At 40.9% G+C, this 16,789-nt stretch overlaps 1 protein-coding gene across 4 annotated transcripts in view; it reads left to right on the forward strand.

Annotated features, from left to right (window-relative positions):
- The window catches only part of LOC135521143 (uncharacterized), a 32,054-nt gene that overhangs the window by 2,076 nt on the left and 13,189 nt on the right, over positions 1–16,789 (forward strand). For 3 of the 4 annotated variants that reach the window (XM_064947092.1, XM_064947079.1, XM_064947084.1), the window contains 9 exons: positions 4,855–5,019; positions 5,369–5,487; positions 7,723–7,837; positions 8,147–8,224; positions 8,922–9,037; positions 12,884–13,037; positions 13,333–13,475; positions 13,575–13,668; positions 13,976–14,128. In XM_064947092.1, coding sequence (XP_064803164.1) covers positions 4,855–5,019; positions 5,369–5,487; positions 7,723–7,837; positions 8,147–8,224; positions 8,922–9,037; positions 12,884–13,037; positions 13,333–13,475; positions 13,575–13,668; positions 13,976–14,128 — 1,137 coding nt within the window. The remainder of the gene's footprint in view (positions 1–4,854; positions 5,020–5,368; positions 5,488–7,722; positions 7,838–8,146; positions 8,225–8,921; positions 9,038–12,883; positions 13,038–13,332; positions 13,476–13,574; positions 13,669–13,975; positions 14,129–16,789) is intronic. The other variant, XM_064947098.1, reaches the window with a different exon arrangement.

Raw genomic sequence — 16,789 nt, forward strand, 5'->3', positions numbered from 1 at the left:
CTGTGTGGGTGGACCAATTCAGTTTGTCTGTGATGTGTATGCCGAGGAACTTAAAACTTACTACCCTCTCCACTACTGTTCCATCGATGTGGATAGGGGGGTGTTCCCTCTGCTGTTTCCTGAAGTCCACAATCATCTCCTTAGTTTTGTTGACGTTGAGTGTGAGGTTATTTTCCTGACACCACACTCCGAGGGCCCTCACCTCCTCCCTGTAAGCCGTCTCGTCGTTGTTGGTAATCAAGCCTACCACTGTTGTGTCGTCCGCAAACTTGATGATTGAGTTGGAGGCGTCCGTGGCCACACAGTCGTGGGTGAACAGGGAGTACAGGAGAGGGCTCAGAACGCACCCTTGTGGGGCCCCAGTGTTGAGGATCAGCGGGGTGGAGATGTTGTTGCCTACCCTCACCACCTGGGGGCGGCCCGTCAGGAAGTCCAGTACCCAGTTGCACAGGGCGGGGTCGAGACCCAGGGTCTCAAGCTTGATGACGAGCTTGGAGGGTACTATGGTGTTAAATGCCGAGCTGTAGTCGATGAACAGCATTCTCACATAGGTATTCCTCTTGTCCAGATGGGTTAGGGCAGTGTGCAGTGTGGTTGAGATTGCATCGTCTGTGGACCTATTTGGGCGGTAAGCAAATTGGAGTGGTTCTAGGGTGTCAGTTAGGGTGGAGGTGATATGGTCCTTGACTAGTCTCTCAAAGCACTTCATGATGACGGAAGTGAGTGCTACGGGGCGGTAGTCGTTTAGCTCAGTTACCTTAGCTTTCTTGGGAACAGGAACAATGGTGGCCCTCTTGAAGCATGTGGGAACAGCAGACTGAGATAGGGATTGATTGAATATGTCCGTAAACACACCAGCCAGCATGCTCTGAGGACACGGCTGGGGATGCCGTCTGGGCCTGCAGCCTTGCGAGGGTTAACATGTTTAAATGTTTTACTTACCTCGGCTGCAGTGATGGAGAGTCCGCATGTTTTCGTTGCAGGCCGTGTCAGTGGCACTGTATTGTCCTCAAAGCGGGCAAAAAAGTTATTTAGTCTGCCTGGGAGCAAGACATCCTGGTCCGTGACTGGGCTGGTTTTCTTTTTGTAATCCGTGATTGCCTGTAGACCCTGCCACATTCCTCTTGTGTCTGAGCCATTGAATTGAGATTCTACTTTGTCTCTATACTGACGCTTAGTAATGTTTTTCTCCCTCATTTCACATACTATGTAATGCTACTATGTAATGCTCTCATTACATAAGTGTTTTTTAACATACTAATAATTACTGGATTTGCGTTACTGACTAAGCTGAGTAACAACATCAGAATCTTTCCGTTGGGCGCCTTCCACCCTGCAACACAAGATACTGTTTTATCGGCTGTTACCAAAAACAACATGATATAAACACCACCATAACGTACATTGTTCCAGCATGAAACCTCCACACACACACACACACACACACACACACACACACACACACACACACACACACACACACACACACACACACACACACACACACACACACACACACACACACACACACACACACACACACACACACACACAATGTGTGCACTATTACCTCAGTGTTGCATTATCCACACTGTACTCTCGAGCTATGAGATCATCAGCAGGCTTTCATTAAGCTAGGCAAAAGGCCACGTTTCGGATGAACTGGTTATTTCCACAGAATAAACGACTCCCAATTCCATAATTGAAGGGGTTGCATGATAAAAATAGCAATCAGGCACATTGCGTTGGTGGATATAATGAGGCCAAACTGAAGTTGTACCTGTGATTAAGTGTTTCTCCAGATCCACAGCTGGCAAACAGGTTATTTCAATATTTGCGAGTACCTTTAGGAATTTAAGGGGATCCTGATTGTATTTAATGGCGACATTGAACAACTATTTTGAAATTGAACTCCACACGTTCCATAAGTTCCACTCCAGTGGCACAAGAATGCCAAAATAAGCTTACAAATGAGGAAGATCATGTACTTATTATCACATACCATGTTAAGATGCATATTTTATGCACTCAGAAAGCATGATATACATTTGAAGCAAACCGGAAAATTAAGTTAGATATTTATACAGACAACAGTCCAATGGTTACAGTTTTCAATGCTGAGCATGCAACTTGCAAAAGGACAGTGGGAGGGGAAAAGGAACGCCCCAACAGCGAGAAGAGGAGCAATTATTTTGAGATGAGATCATGGCTTTGGCTCTCTTCATTCTTCATCTCGGCCCTGTGTAGGTGGGCTGGCTGAGTCATACAAAGCCTGTGTTCTCATCGCTGTGTTTAGTACACAAGTTCCATTTTTCACCAGGATTGAGTATAGCTCTGGGGGTCCATTTCTGTGTATCTGTCTGTACATTTCCCTGTTTCGCATGACAATGTCTACATCTCTTGAAGTTTTCAACTTTTCAAGGGCCCAAGACTAAATAGACACATTGTTTATAGCCAGGCAAGCTATCCAAATACTACAGGGTATGTGCATTCTGTTTTGTGGTATTTTGTAGCCAACCTGTGGAAGGCACATGGAAATCTTGCAACATGGTGAAACTTGTGTTACAGTTCTTACAAGAAACCTGTTCAACAGGGCTTACAGAGACGCATTATTGTAAAACATTATAAAAGCTCAATATACAAGCTTATCAACGCATCATACTGCATTATAACTGCAAGCTTTAAGTAAACTGTTACCAAGGTGTGTATTTCACTGCAGAAAATACAGTACATTACGTTCCAGGAAAACAAACATCTTTCTAAGATGAAAAGCAGGCAGGCCTAACAAGTTTCAGATTATTGTGGAGACCGTAGGGAACCAGCAGCAGGTTGCTCCATGATTTAGCTACATACTGTGATGATGTCAGAGGTCTCGGAAAGATAATATGCATCATTCAACGTTTTGCATGAGGTCATCAGTACAGAATGCATTGGCATGGCAAAGGGAGATTGGCGACAGACAGGGAAAAGGTTCCTCAAGCTTAAGGTTAAGGTTATGAAATCGCAAAGATGGAGATGGAGTAGTGCTCTTGGAGCTCGCAGAAAATGATTTCAGCTTCCAGGAATTGTGTGCAGATCCTTGCGACATGGCACCGTGCATTATCATGCTGAAATATGAGGTGACAGCGGCAGATGAATGGCACAACATTTCTGAGATATTTTATTTCAGATCATGAAACATGGGACAAACACCTTAGATGTTGTGTTTATATTTTTGTTCAGTTTATATACCACTGTTCAAAAGTTTGGGGTCACTTAGAAATGTCCTTGTTTTGAAAGAAAAGTACATTTTTTGTTCATTAAAATAACATCAAATTGATCAAAAATACAATGTCGACATTGTTAATGTTGTAAATAACTATTGTAGCTGGAAACGGTAGATTTTTTATGGAATATCTACATAGGCTTACAGAGGCCCATCATCAGCAACCAAGCATCCCAGAGTCGCCTCCTCACTGTTGACGTTGAGACTGGTGTTTTGCGGGTACTATTTAATGAAGCTGTTTTTCTGATCAACTTGATGTTATTTTAATGGACAATGTGCTTTTCTTTCAAAAACAAGGACATTTCTAAGTGACCCCAAACTTTTGAACTGTAGTGTGTATATACAGTGTAGTGTGTATATACAGTTGAAGTTGGAAGTTTACATACACTTTAGCCAAATACATTAAAACTCAGCTTTTCAAAATTCCTGATATTTAATCATAGTAAAAATTCCCTGTCTTAGGTCTGATAGGATCACAACTTTATTTTAAGAATGTGAAATGTCAGAATAATAGTAGAGAATTATTTATTTCCAGCTTTTATTTCTTTCATCACAATCCAAGTGGGTCAGAAGTTTACGTACACTCAGTTAGTATTTGGTAGCATTGACTTTAGATTTTTGAACTTGGGTCAAACATTTTGAGTAAGCTTCTATCAGAAGCTTCTAAAGTCATGACATCATTTTCTGGAATTTTCCAAGCTGTGTAAAGACACAGTCAACTTAGTGTATGTACACTTCGGACTAACTGGAATTGTGATACAGTGAAATAATCTGTCTGTAAACAATTGTTGGAAAAATTACTTGTGTCATGCACAAAGTAGATGTCCTAACCGACTTGGCAAAACTATAATTTGTCAACAAGAAGTATGTAAACTTCCGACTTCAACTGATATATATATATATATATATATATATATATATATATATATATATATATATATATATATATTTACTCCACATGGGACCAATTCATCTTGTTTACAGACTGTCATAAAATTTAACTGTCCAATAAGAAATGGAAGGAGTGGGAGTCGTCTTTTTACTTCATCACTTATTTTTCATTTATTTGTGCAATTGTGAAACACAAGAATTATGAGTACCACAGGTTTGCAACTCTCAGTGCACCTGCAATGCTTGAAATTTGACATGTCTATATAAATTATATTGGGAAATGTAAAGGAATGTATTTCATGATATATTGCAGGTTTGTTCTGTTTTGACTATCAATAATATATTTCATGATTATATTGCAGATTTACTTTGTAACAAATGACTATCAATAATAGTACATTTACTCCTTTTTGCTTGCTCACTTTCAGATGTTTCATCCCGGGTTCCAAACTGTTTAGTTAGCCAAACACCTAAATCAGTGTTCCAGTATATTTTTATATACTCTTTTCAGTATATTTTCTGTATTTATAAACAGTAATCTCCTCACTAAAGGCACAGTACTCATCAAATGTAATCATGTCATCATGGATAGATACTTTATTGTAAGAGCATATCTGCTACAGTAAAAATCCCTTGAACTAATTTCGTATCAACTTGATTTTAAAGACTTGTTATTACTCAATCGTGTTTCTACACAGGTGGACTCTTGGTTCAAGAGGAAGCTTCGGGATCTGAAGTATGGCTGTAGTGTCCTTGGATGTCCTTTGCAGGACCCACAGGATGCGTCACCGACCCAACAGCGAGACCTAAAGGACATTGAGAATTCCCTCATACAGATGACGAGAAGTCTGGACATAAAACAGGTTTGTGCTTCAATGAATGAATCAATGTGTAGTGCACAAAGGTCCATGATGTGGTATAGCTCATAATTCAGTGTATCTCAATCCATAAAAAATATGTTATTCTTGCCAAGGACTAATATACCTGACTCAACTGATAAGTTAGCTATTAATTAGTTGAATCAGGTGTGTTAGTGCTGGGCTAAAACAAAAATGTGTACCCTGGAATGGATAAAGAAATGTTATGCACTACACATTGATTACATTTACTTCCTACAATATTGTACTGTATCCACATACATGCCCTCAAGTGTCAGAACCATGCATTGAGTGTACTGGTTCACAGATTCTTCCTTTCTAATGTCCTCTATAGGATGGACATCAGTACGAGTCGTTTGATGTGGAGACCGGCCACGAGGGAGAGAAGAGGAAGAGACTGCAACAGATAGAAGGCAACAAAATCCCTTCTGGAGAGAACACCGTTAACCAAACGTAAGTCCCATTTTTGACTGTTTGAGCAAGATGCATCAATAACACCTTACTTTAATTAAAATATAAAGCAATAACAGTAAGGCATTCGAGGCCCCTAGGCTGTGATATACTCATGATAAATCATGGCCACTCGTGCTTTATTATAGTTTTTTTTTCTCTCTATAGCTAAATCAAATCAAATTCTATTTGTCACATGCGCCGAACGCAACAGGTGTAGACTTTACTGTGAAATGCTTACTTACAAGCCCTTAACCAACAATACAGTTAAGAAAAAAAGTGTTAAAGTATTTACTAAAATAAACTGAAGTAAAAAATGAATAAATGAGAAAAATAGCATTTAAAAAAAGGAGCAACAATAAAATAACAGTAGCGAGTCTATATAAAGGGGGTACTGGTACAGAGTCAATGTGCAGGAGTCTTATGGCTTGGGGGTGGAAGCTGTTAAGAAGCCTTTTGGACCTAGACTTGTCACTCCGGTAGCATGTGCCGTGCGGTAGCAGAGACCATCTATGACTAGGGTGGCTGGAGTCGTTCTCTGATACCGCCTGGTATAAAGGTCCTGGATGGCAGGAAGCTTGGCCTCAGTGATGTACTGGGCCGTACGCACCACCATCTGTAGTGCCTTGCGGTCGGAGACTGAGCAGTTGCCATATCAGGCGGTGGGTGATGCAACCAGTCAGGATGCTCTCGATGGTGCAGCTGTAGAACATTTTGAGGATCTGAGGGCCCATGCCAGATCTTTTCAGTCTCCTGGGGGGGATTAGATGTTGTCATGCCCTCTTCACGACTGTCTTGGTGTGTTTGGACCATGTTAGGTTGTTGGTGATGTGGACACCAAGCAACTTGAAGCTCTCAACCTGCTCCACTACAGCCCCGTCAATGAGAATGGGGGCGTGCTTGGTCCTCCTTTTCTTGTAGTCCACAATCATCTCCTTTGTCTTGATCACGTTGAGGGAGAGGTTGTTATTCTGGCACCACAATGCCAGGTCTCTGACCTCCTCCCTATAGACTGTCTCATCGTTGTTGGTGACCAGGCCTACCACTGTTGTGTCGTCGGCAAACTTAATGTTGGTGCTTGGCCATGCAGTCATGGGTGAACAGAGAGTACAGGAGGGGACTGAGCATGCACCCCTGAGGGGTCCCGTGTTGATGATCAGCGTGGCAATGTGTTGTTACCTACCCTTACCACCTGGGGGCGGCCCATCAGGAAGTCCAGGATCCAGTTGGAGGGAGGTGTTTAGTCCCAGGGTCCTTAGCTTCGTGATGAGCTTTGAGGGCACTATGGTGTTGAACGCTGAGCTGTGGTCAATGAATACCATTCTCACGTAGGTGTTCCTTTTCTCCAGGTGGGTAAGGGCAGTGTGGAGTGCAATTGAGATTGCATCATCTGTGGATCTGTTGGGGCGGTATGCAAATTGGAGAGGGTCTAGGGTTTCTGGGATACTGGTGTTGATCTGAGCCATGACTAGCCTTTCAAAGCACTTCATGAATACAGACGTGAGTGCTATGGGTCGGCAGTCATTTATTTAGGTTACCTTGGTGTTCTTGGGTACAGGGACTGTGGTGTTTAAAAATGTCAGTGAAGACACTTGCCAGTTGGTCAGTGCATGCTCAGAGTACACATCCTGGTAATCTGTCTGGCCATGTGGCCTTCTGAATGTTAAATAGTTTAAAGGTCTTACTCACGTCTGCTACGGAGTGCATGATCACACAGTCATCTGGAACAGCTGATACTCTCATGCATGCTTCAGTGCTGCTTGCCTCGAAGCAAGCCTATAAGATATTTAGTTTGACTGGTAGGCTCGTGTCTCTGGGCAGCTCGCGGCTCTGCTTCTCTTTGTAGTCCGTAATAGTTTGCAAGCCCTGCCACATCCGACGAGCGTCAGAGTCAGTGGAGTACGATTCAATCTTTGTCCTGTATTGACGCTTTGCCTGTTAGATGGTTTGTCGGAAGGCATACTGTGATTTCTTATAAGCGTCTGGGTTAGAGTCCTTGACTAGGCTACATATACATTGTCCTTGGTGCTATGGATGTATATTTGATATGGCTACTGTTAACATGTTGTTTTCCTATCTACTCCTATGTAACTACAGCTTTCCATGTTATGTAGCAGTACTTGGTCTGACTTGAATTACTTTCACATCCATCTTGGATTTCAAGCCATATCTGGGAATTTGACCCCATTGTGATCCCATTGCCAAAGCACTGAACTAGATACTGTATCTCTTTGGTAGCTGGCTGAGGTTCCAGTCACTGTTAAGAAACTATCACCAAGACCTCAAACTGGCTCTGGACGTCTCCTCCTTCTACCAACAGGCTGACACCATCATCTGCACCATCAACAGGAAGGTAAAAAGGCAGAATAGGAATTTGGAAAAGAGTCCTATTTTGCACCAGTGATCCTGTAAAGGTACAATCTGCAATATTTACATGCTGTTAAACGTTTGATTGATTCTTGAAAAATATATGTGCCATGAGCTTAGTACAACTGTCCCCATCATAACATCATAAACCCAACTATAAGATCGTTTTACTCCATAGTTCCTCTTTATTATTTGAATGGTATGTGGAAATGTGGTCCCAAGGTTCTGCAGATTATCATTGTTTTGTAATTACACGTTATTACACATTGACTATGTTATTTGGTTTGTTTGGTAGAGAAGCGTCCTGTCTGGATCCGATAACCAGGGGAGCTGCGGTCAGACAGAGATCTACAATATTGCCAGCCAAATCATGGTGAGTGGCACATGGGGAATGTTGCTCAGAATAATTCATGCATTTATGGTGAAATGCAGCAATGCATCATTCATACATCAGGGTTGTGTTCAGTTCCATTTCAAGTGAAATACTGGTCGTTTACAAATGTTATCATTGCAAATAGTCAAATGTACTCCAATATGAATTTAAAAGGAATACACTGCAGCTGTAGTGTATGGTGTAAGCACATTTTGTAACCTTTATTTAACTAGGCAAGTCAGTTAAGAACAAATTCTTATTTACAATGATGGCCTAGGAACAGTGGGTTAACTGCCTTGTTCAGGGGCAGAACGACAGATTTGTACCTTGTCAGTTCAGGGATTCAATCTAGCAACCTTTCGGTTACTGGCCCAATGCTCTAACCATTAGGCCACCTGCTCAGTACTCAAGACTACTTCAATCCTAAGTAGAGAGAAACTATCATAAGACAGTGAAACATAACACTAAAATCTAGACTACTCCTTCCTAGACCTTTTCTGAATCTTTTTGGGGTGTTTCCCCCTTAACCATAGAAGAAGCCTTCTATGAAGTGGTGTTACACTTCTGTGTTAAATCTAACCATAGACTTCCATTTTAAAGAGTGTGGGTCATTTTCCAAGACTGTAAATCAACTGTAAATGAATTGTGTCACATCCATCCACTACCCCCATCCCCTCCTCGACCACGCTCTCTCCAGATGCTGAACGAGACTGTTTCCCGCCTTTCGGACCTCCACCCTACCCTGGCTGCCAGAGTGACACGGAAGCAGGCTGAGGTGCAGGAGAGCTGGGGCCTTCTCCAGGAGGGTAGTGGGTAAGTAAGGGTCCTAAAGCCCATCATTTTTCTCTAATGCAGCGTTTCCTAAAATTGGTCCTCGGGACCCCAAGGAGTGCACATTTTGGTTTTTGCCCTAGCACTACACAGCTAATTCAAATTATCAAAGGTTGATGATTAGTTGATTATTTGATTATTATCAGCTGTCTTGTGCTAGGGCAAAAAAACAAAATGTGCAGCCCTTGTGGTCCCGAGGACCAAGTTTGGGAAACCTTGCTGTAATGGCACCCTATTCCCTATCGTTCACGATTTTTGACCAAGGCCCATGCAACTCTGGTCAAAAGTAGTGCATTATATAGAGAATAGGGTGCCATTTCAGGATACCCTATAAAGTCCTTCTATTATATAATACAGTGTTTCCTAACTCCAGGCCTTGACTATCCCCAACAGCACACGTTTGTTGTAGCCCTGGACAAAAACACCTGATTCAACTTGATGATTACTTAAGTAGAATCAGATGTGCTTGTCCAGGGCCACAATGTGTGTTGTTGGGGGAACTCGGGAAACACTGATCTAATATCGCATTATCTAGGGGTGTGTTACAAGGATGCCATCTATCATCGTATCTATATATTATGGCAATATTTGCTATAAATGTAAGATCAAATACTAACATCAAAGGATTTTGAGAATGTTTGCAACGTTCACACATGGTTCCTGTTTGGTTGGAGAACGCTGGTTGTAACATAACTCCTGAAACACCTGATTTAACTGTGACAGGGCTGGCCAATGCCCTTCACATAAAAAGGGTTTTACTAAAAGAACTGGAACGGTTTCTTCCAAATTGGGAGATTTATTTTCAATAAATATATAAATACAAAAACAGGCTTCAAAATGGCAGCGCTAAAATGGTAAAAACATGGACTAAAAGATTTAATCCCCAGAATAAAATAATAATCTTCACTGGTCTATTGTTGCTTACCTCTCTTCCTCACTGGCACTCTCCCACAAACATTTAAAACATCTGTAGCTCATTATCTCATTTAGTGGGAGGGGCCTACAATTACCCCTTTAGCCAATACCAATTCAGGCACAAACACTCAATTACTACACACTTAACTGGTTCAGGTGAATTGGTGGAATCAGATCTCAACTATGGCATGATATGAATAATGTATATGTTAAGGAGGAACCATGGAATACAATTAACATAGAAATAAACACAAATACAATTTAAATTAGGGGCAAGGTTCAAATGTTCAAGTGAGGATGTGTTTGCATCACTCAACCCTATTGGTTTATTGAAGACTGTGTATATTTCGCTCCTGAAACCACAGTCTGACAACCAGGTTGCTTACCTGTAGCCTATTTTTCAGTGGTGGAAAAAGTACCCAATTGTCATACTTAAGTAAAAAATAAAGATATCTTCATGGAAAATGACTCAAGTAAAAGTCACCCAGTAAAATACAACTTGAGTAAAAGTCTTAAAGTATTTGGTTTTAAGTAACAAAAGTAAATGTATTTGCTAAAATATACTTAAGTAGCAAAGAAAAAAAAGAAATAATTTCAAGTGCCTTATATTAAGCAAACCAGATGGCAAAATGTATTATTTTTATTTACTTACGGATAGCCATGGACACACTAAGACATCATTTACAAACTAAGCATTTGTGTATAGTGAGTCCGCCAGATCAGAGGCAGTAGGGATGACCAGGGATGTTCTCTTGATAAGTGTGTGAATAGGACCATTTTCCTGTCCAGCAAAACATTCAAAATGTAACGAGTACTTTTGGCTGTCAGGGAAAATGTATGGAATAAAAAGTACATTTTTTCTTTAGGAATGTAGTGAAGTAAAAGTCAATCCAAAAATGTATTTTTTATTTTTACTTAAGTACTTCACACCATTGCTATTTTTCCCTCCATAAAAGTGCTTACATATGGCAGTGCTGAATAAAGTCATCAATGGAAGTCACCAATAACTGAGTTAGCGAGCCGTTGCTACAGTATAATGATACAAAATGGGCAGCCCTTTTGACCCAACCCACACGTCGACTCTGAACTTTTCAACGTGTTGATAAACATTGCTTAACAGTTTACGTCTGGATGAACTCATGGAATATGTATTCCAGATGAAAAGGTTTGATGTTTACAATTGGATTAAATGGAAAACATACTTTGTGAATAAGATGATTGTTTTTCTACTAACACTCTTGTTGCGTAACTAACAAGACATTCTGGCATTAGAACCAATTCCCTAATGGCAACTGAAGCCGACATTGAAATGATTCTTGCCCTAATAAGCCATAGTCTGAGTTTCACTCATAACAAACGCTGTCCAAATAATCGCCATGGAATCAATTCAGGGAATTCATTCTTGACATTCTCTTTGTATTATGCAATGCTCCAACTTTAAACATGACATGTATTTCGCAAGCCCCTGTGTCACAGTGAAAGTGTTCTGTGTAGGAGCTGGTGCCAAAATGAGATATGGATGAATATCGAGAAAGACATTTTGGGGGGAGATTATACTATACGATAAACCTGCTCCTAATTTCTTCAGCAGATGTGTGCAGGGTGCCTCATAACTATGGTATGGCCTAGTGACCAGGGATACAAACGGATGTAGCTTATAAAGCGTATTGAACAGAAGTATACTGGTCAGTTACCATGTTAGTTATTCGATTGTGGGTTAAATGCACTTCTGCCTTTAAAGTCACATTTTGGAAGTTTAATTACAAATGTTCTACCTCAGATTTTGGATTTAAACTGTATGGTTTACAGAGGCATTAACACATTTCTTAACCCATAGAACCATAACATTTTAGGGTATCAAACCTTTGAAATATATGTCAAAACTGGAAATAGATTTCCTTAACGGGTGCCAGCGAGAAAGAACGTTCGAATTAAAGACCACCGACAAGACACGACATACACAAAGGGTTCCTTTTTGATTCCAAGATTTCTGACTCCTCCCAGCTGTTCCCTCTCTATTTTATAGTTTCTTTCAAAAACAAAAGCACTTTCCTGAAACCATGACCTCACCCCTTTAGAGGGGGGTGACATCATTACTTTACACCCCTGCCAGCCCCAGTCAGTCACTCCAAGGACAAAGCCCTCTGTCTGTTCAGATTGTCATGGTTGCATAACATGTCATTAGCTAATTCAGCTTATCTGGTGGATCCAGTCAATGTTGTTCATCCTGGGATTTCTGAGTCATGTGACACGTCTCCAAGCAGAAGCGCTCTAGACATGTTGAGGAGTGCTCAAACTTGTGGGTATGACTTAAACCCTAAAGAATATACAGTAAAACTGATTAACAGGCATCCGCAGCTGCCACAAATGATCCACTTTGGACATATCGTTTCTAATGCATGACAATACGTGCTAAACCGTGGTTAAGTGGTATCACTCCCTTCGCTATGTACCACAGCCCTGGAGTCCAGAGTTCAACCTTCGTGTCCACCCTTCTGACCTCTCCCCCACATCCATCTACCCCTTTGTTTCCAATCTGCCTACATTAAAAGCACTAAAATGCAGTATGTGTTTTATTTTAACACTACACACCACAATGCTTATCGCACATTGTAAAAGACTACTCCCGGACACATGACTACCTCTGCATGTTTATTGTTGGTAGCATTTCGGACAGTGACTTTTCTCAAGACAATTTTGAGTTTGTTCTCTATCCGAAACCACAATAACAACAACAGCTTGTTCTTGCTTTATTATGATTTTAGCCCAGTCACTCACATTAACTGTTCTATTTCATTACCAATGAACCTAGCACTGATAGTATCCCTACCCTTCTGGATGAAGTGAGGTAGGGTCACCATCATTGATAGAACCAGGGTTACAATAAGTAACCCATAATGTTTTGCCATGCAGGAGCGAGTGGCCAGATTTTCCCACCACCCTTGACATAGACTTTTCCTGTGATGAACCTGGCTCACTGAGTCCAACCAGAGATATGGAACATGAGGCCCAGAGGACCATAGGAAAGGACATCAAAGAGGAACAGAACCGTCTCAAAGGGTTCGAGGTCAGCAGATCCATTTTTCAAATGACTAGGAAATTCTCTTTAAAAGTAGTTAAAGGGATAGTTAACTCAAATTACAAAATGAAGATAGTTCACCCAAATTACAACATTACATATAGGTTTCCTTACCTTTAAAGCAGTCGATTAAAAACTAATATGTCATTTTGTAATATGGGGTGTAATTTGGGTGAACTGTTATGAAACGGGTAAATCATCAGAATAGGTGGCACTTGATACCTCTGTGAAATAGCATTTTAACTCTAATTATATGACCTATGTAATTTCCTTTTTTTTTTAGAACATGAAAGACTGTGGTGTCCCCAGCAAGCTGACTGTTTGTCAAGTTGAAGAACAGCCTTTCAAAAGCTATGCCCGAGTCTCCTGTGACACCACCAGCAATCTGGAAGACTTGATTGGAAGACGGCATGTGGAGAGGCAAGGGTATAGACTTTCATCAGCTTCTTGTTTTTTGAAACCAGATTAAATTGTTGATGACACTTTAAGCAGAACATTAAGTTAACGTATGTGCTTGCTTTGCAGAAAGGACCAGACAACACATTTGAACACTTGTTCTCCAGATTGCCAATCAGAACTTGGTACTCAGTTGCAAAATTCTACCACATCTGCTGATAAGGTAGCTATGGATTGATTTCTGGTGTTTCTTGTGGTCTGCTACTACAGTACCAGTACTAATACTTTAGAGTAAATATCCAATGACAATGGCCGCGAGATAAACAGGGTGTGTTGATTTTAACGGCATTTACAACGTTGATACGGTGTAAACATCGAGAGTGAACCCCCAGTGTACTGTAGTTTTCCTTCATCTGCAAATGATTGAATTTGGGCCTGGATGCATCCCACTGGGTTAACCAAATGTCACCTCCTCCTCTTGTTTTCTCTCTTCCTCTTCCGTTTCCTCACTTTCTGTTTCTTGGTTGAAGACTCTGTCATGGCTGAAAGACAACCTTGCTATGTCAACCCCCAGCCACCACACAGCCAGTCTGTGTGGTCCAGATGTGACTAAAAACCTGCCAGCTGATATTTACGAGGACAATGTTGTTTCGAACACGATTTGCTTAGACCTGTCCAAGGGAGTAAGTCTTGTAGATTTTCTTTGCATAATATGCAATCTTTGCGACGGTACTTGTCGTATTCAGAAAGGTTTACATTGGGCAATTTATACTGAACAAAAATATAAATGTGAAGTGTTGGACCCATGTTTTATGAGCTGAAATAAAATATCCCAGAATTTTTCCATATGCACAAAAAGCTTATTTTTTTTATAATTGTTTTTTACATCCATGTTAGTGAGCATTTCTCCTTTGCCAAGATAATCCATCCACCCAACAGGTGTGGCATATCAAGAAGCTGATTGAACAGCATGATCAATACCAGTGGCGATTTTAGCATTTAAATCTTGCTGGGGCAAACAAAAACTATTTAAAAAAAATGCATGCCAGCAAAGCTACTACACAAAACAACACTAAACAATATATTAATTGCACTATAATGGCGACAAGTGGTACCCACAAACTCTGAGGGCCTACATAAAGCTGACACAATAGCAGAGCTTTCTTTCGAGCAGAATGGAGTGAATCCTTGCCATCGCTACACCTGGCTATCAGCGGAGCCTTGTCTGGCAGCGACACAATTCATTCAGCCTCGTTTACTGCCTTTTGAAAAACAGAGCTGATATGGCTGACCATATCACCCGGGCATATTACATCAATTATGCAGCAGCATATCAAACATTTTTGGAATCACCTTGTTGTCCTTTGGAAAATTTTGTCATCAATAAAAATTATTTACAATTCCGAGTTGGATGACCGTTCAAAACGTATTTATCCGGTCTGACTTCCCAGCTGCAATGCTTGCGATTAGCCACTGTCACTGATTCCTTCCAAACAACTCATTGTTGATTTTGCTATTTCCAAATTGTTGTGTAATGTTTATGTCCAATAGCCGATGAGCACCGATACATTTTATCTATATTTTCTCATCATTATATTTCTTCAAATGACAAGGATTAAAAAGGATTTGCCAGTAGACTTGATTCACGAATCATGATGATGACTGCTAGCTAAAATTATGAAAGTAAGACATTAATATGACCAGTCCAATCACAGCTACTGGACATAGAACGTGATTTGACGTAATTTCTGTGGCTAATGACCGTGAGCCTACCAAAAGAACATGCAAACAGGCCAGCCCCCCCCAAAAAGAAAGACAAAATAATATATATATACATTTATTTATATTTTTTTGCAAATGTGGGCCACCTGCCGTGAATGACGGGTTGCCTCTGATTATTACATAGGTCCACATTGTTCTGGGGAAAATAAAAGGCCACTCTATAATGTGCAGTTTTGCCACACTACACTGCCACATATGTTTCAAGTTTTGAGGGAGAGTGCAATTGGTATGCTGACTGCAGGAGAGTCCACCAGAGCTGTTGTCAGAGAATTGAATGTCCATTTCTCTACCATAAGCTGTCTCCAACGTAGTTTTAGAGAATTTGGCAGTATGTGCAACTGGCCTCACAACCGCAGACCACGTATAACCACGCCAACCCAGGACATCCACACCCGGCATCTTCACCTGCGGGATCGTCTGAGACCAGACACCCACCCAGCTGATGAAACTCTGGGTTTGTACAACTGAAAGAAATTCTGCACAAACTGTCAGGGAAGCTCATCCGAGTGCTCGTCATCCTCACCAGGGTCTTAACCTGACTGCAGTTCGGTGTTGTAACTGACTTCAGTGGGCAACTGCTCACCTTCCATGGCGACTGGCATACTGGAGAAGTGTGCTCTTTATGGATGAATCCTGGTTTCAACTGTACTTGGTAGATGGCAAATAGTGTGTATGCCATTGTGTGGGTGAGCAGTTTGTCGATGTCAACATTGTGAACAGAGTGCCCCATGGTCTCAGTGGGGTTATGCTATTATGCTGATGTCAACAGGCATGAGCTACAGACAACAAACAAAATTGCATTTTACCGATGGCAATTTGAATGCCATGACGAGATCCTGAGGCCCATTGTCGTGCCATTCATCCACCGCCATAACCTCATGTTTCAGCATTAAAATGCACGGCCCTGTGTTGCAAGGATCTGTTCAAATTATTGGATGATGCAAATGTCCCAGTTCTTCGATGGCCTGCATGCTTACCAGACGTCACCGATGAAATGTTTGGGAATACGACAGCGTGTTCTAGTTCCCGCCAATATCCAAAAACTTTGCACAGCCATTGAAGAGGAGTGGGACAGCATTCCACAGGCCACAATCAACAGCCTGATCAGCTCAATGTGAAGGAGATGTGTTGTGTTGCATGAGGCAAATGGTCACACCAGATACTGACTGGTTTTCTGATCCTTCTGATAAGGTATCTATGACCAACAGATCCATATCTGTATTTCCAGTCATGTGAAACCCATAGATTAGGGCCTAATTCATTTATTTCAATTTAATTACTTCCTTATATGAACTGTAACTTATTGAAACCTATGACTGTTGCATGTTGCATTTATATTTTTGTTCAGTATATGTATTATGAGATTTGCAGGGGCTATCAGAGTTGGGGTCTTAAATTCTGGCAAAGGGTTTAAATTGAACATTACTTTCATTATCAGGATTTTCCTATTCACTAATAGAATTTACAATTCAGAAATGTATAAATGTGACTGTTAAAATGGAAAATATTTTATTTTATCCTACAAAATGACATAATAGACTAGAGCAAAGATTCATGTTCCA

The sequence above is a fragment of the Oncorhynchus masou genome, chromosome 4 (genome assembly GCF_036934945.1).
Source record: "Oncorhynchus masou masou isolate Uvic2021 chromosome 4, UVic_Omas_1.1, whole genome shotgun sequence".
NCBI lineage: Eukaryota > Metazoa > Chordata > Actinopteri > Salmoniformes > Salmonidae > Oncorhynchus > Oncorhynchus masou.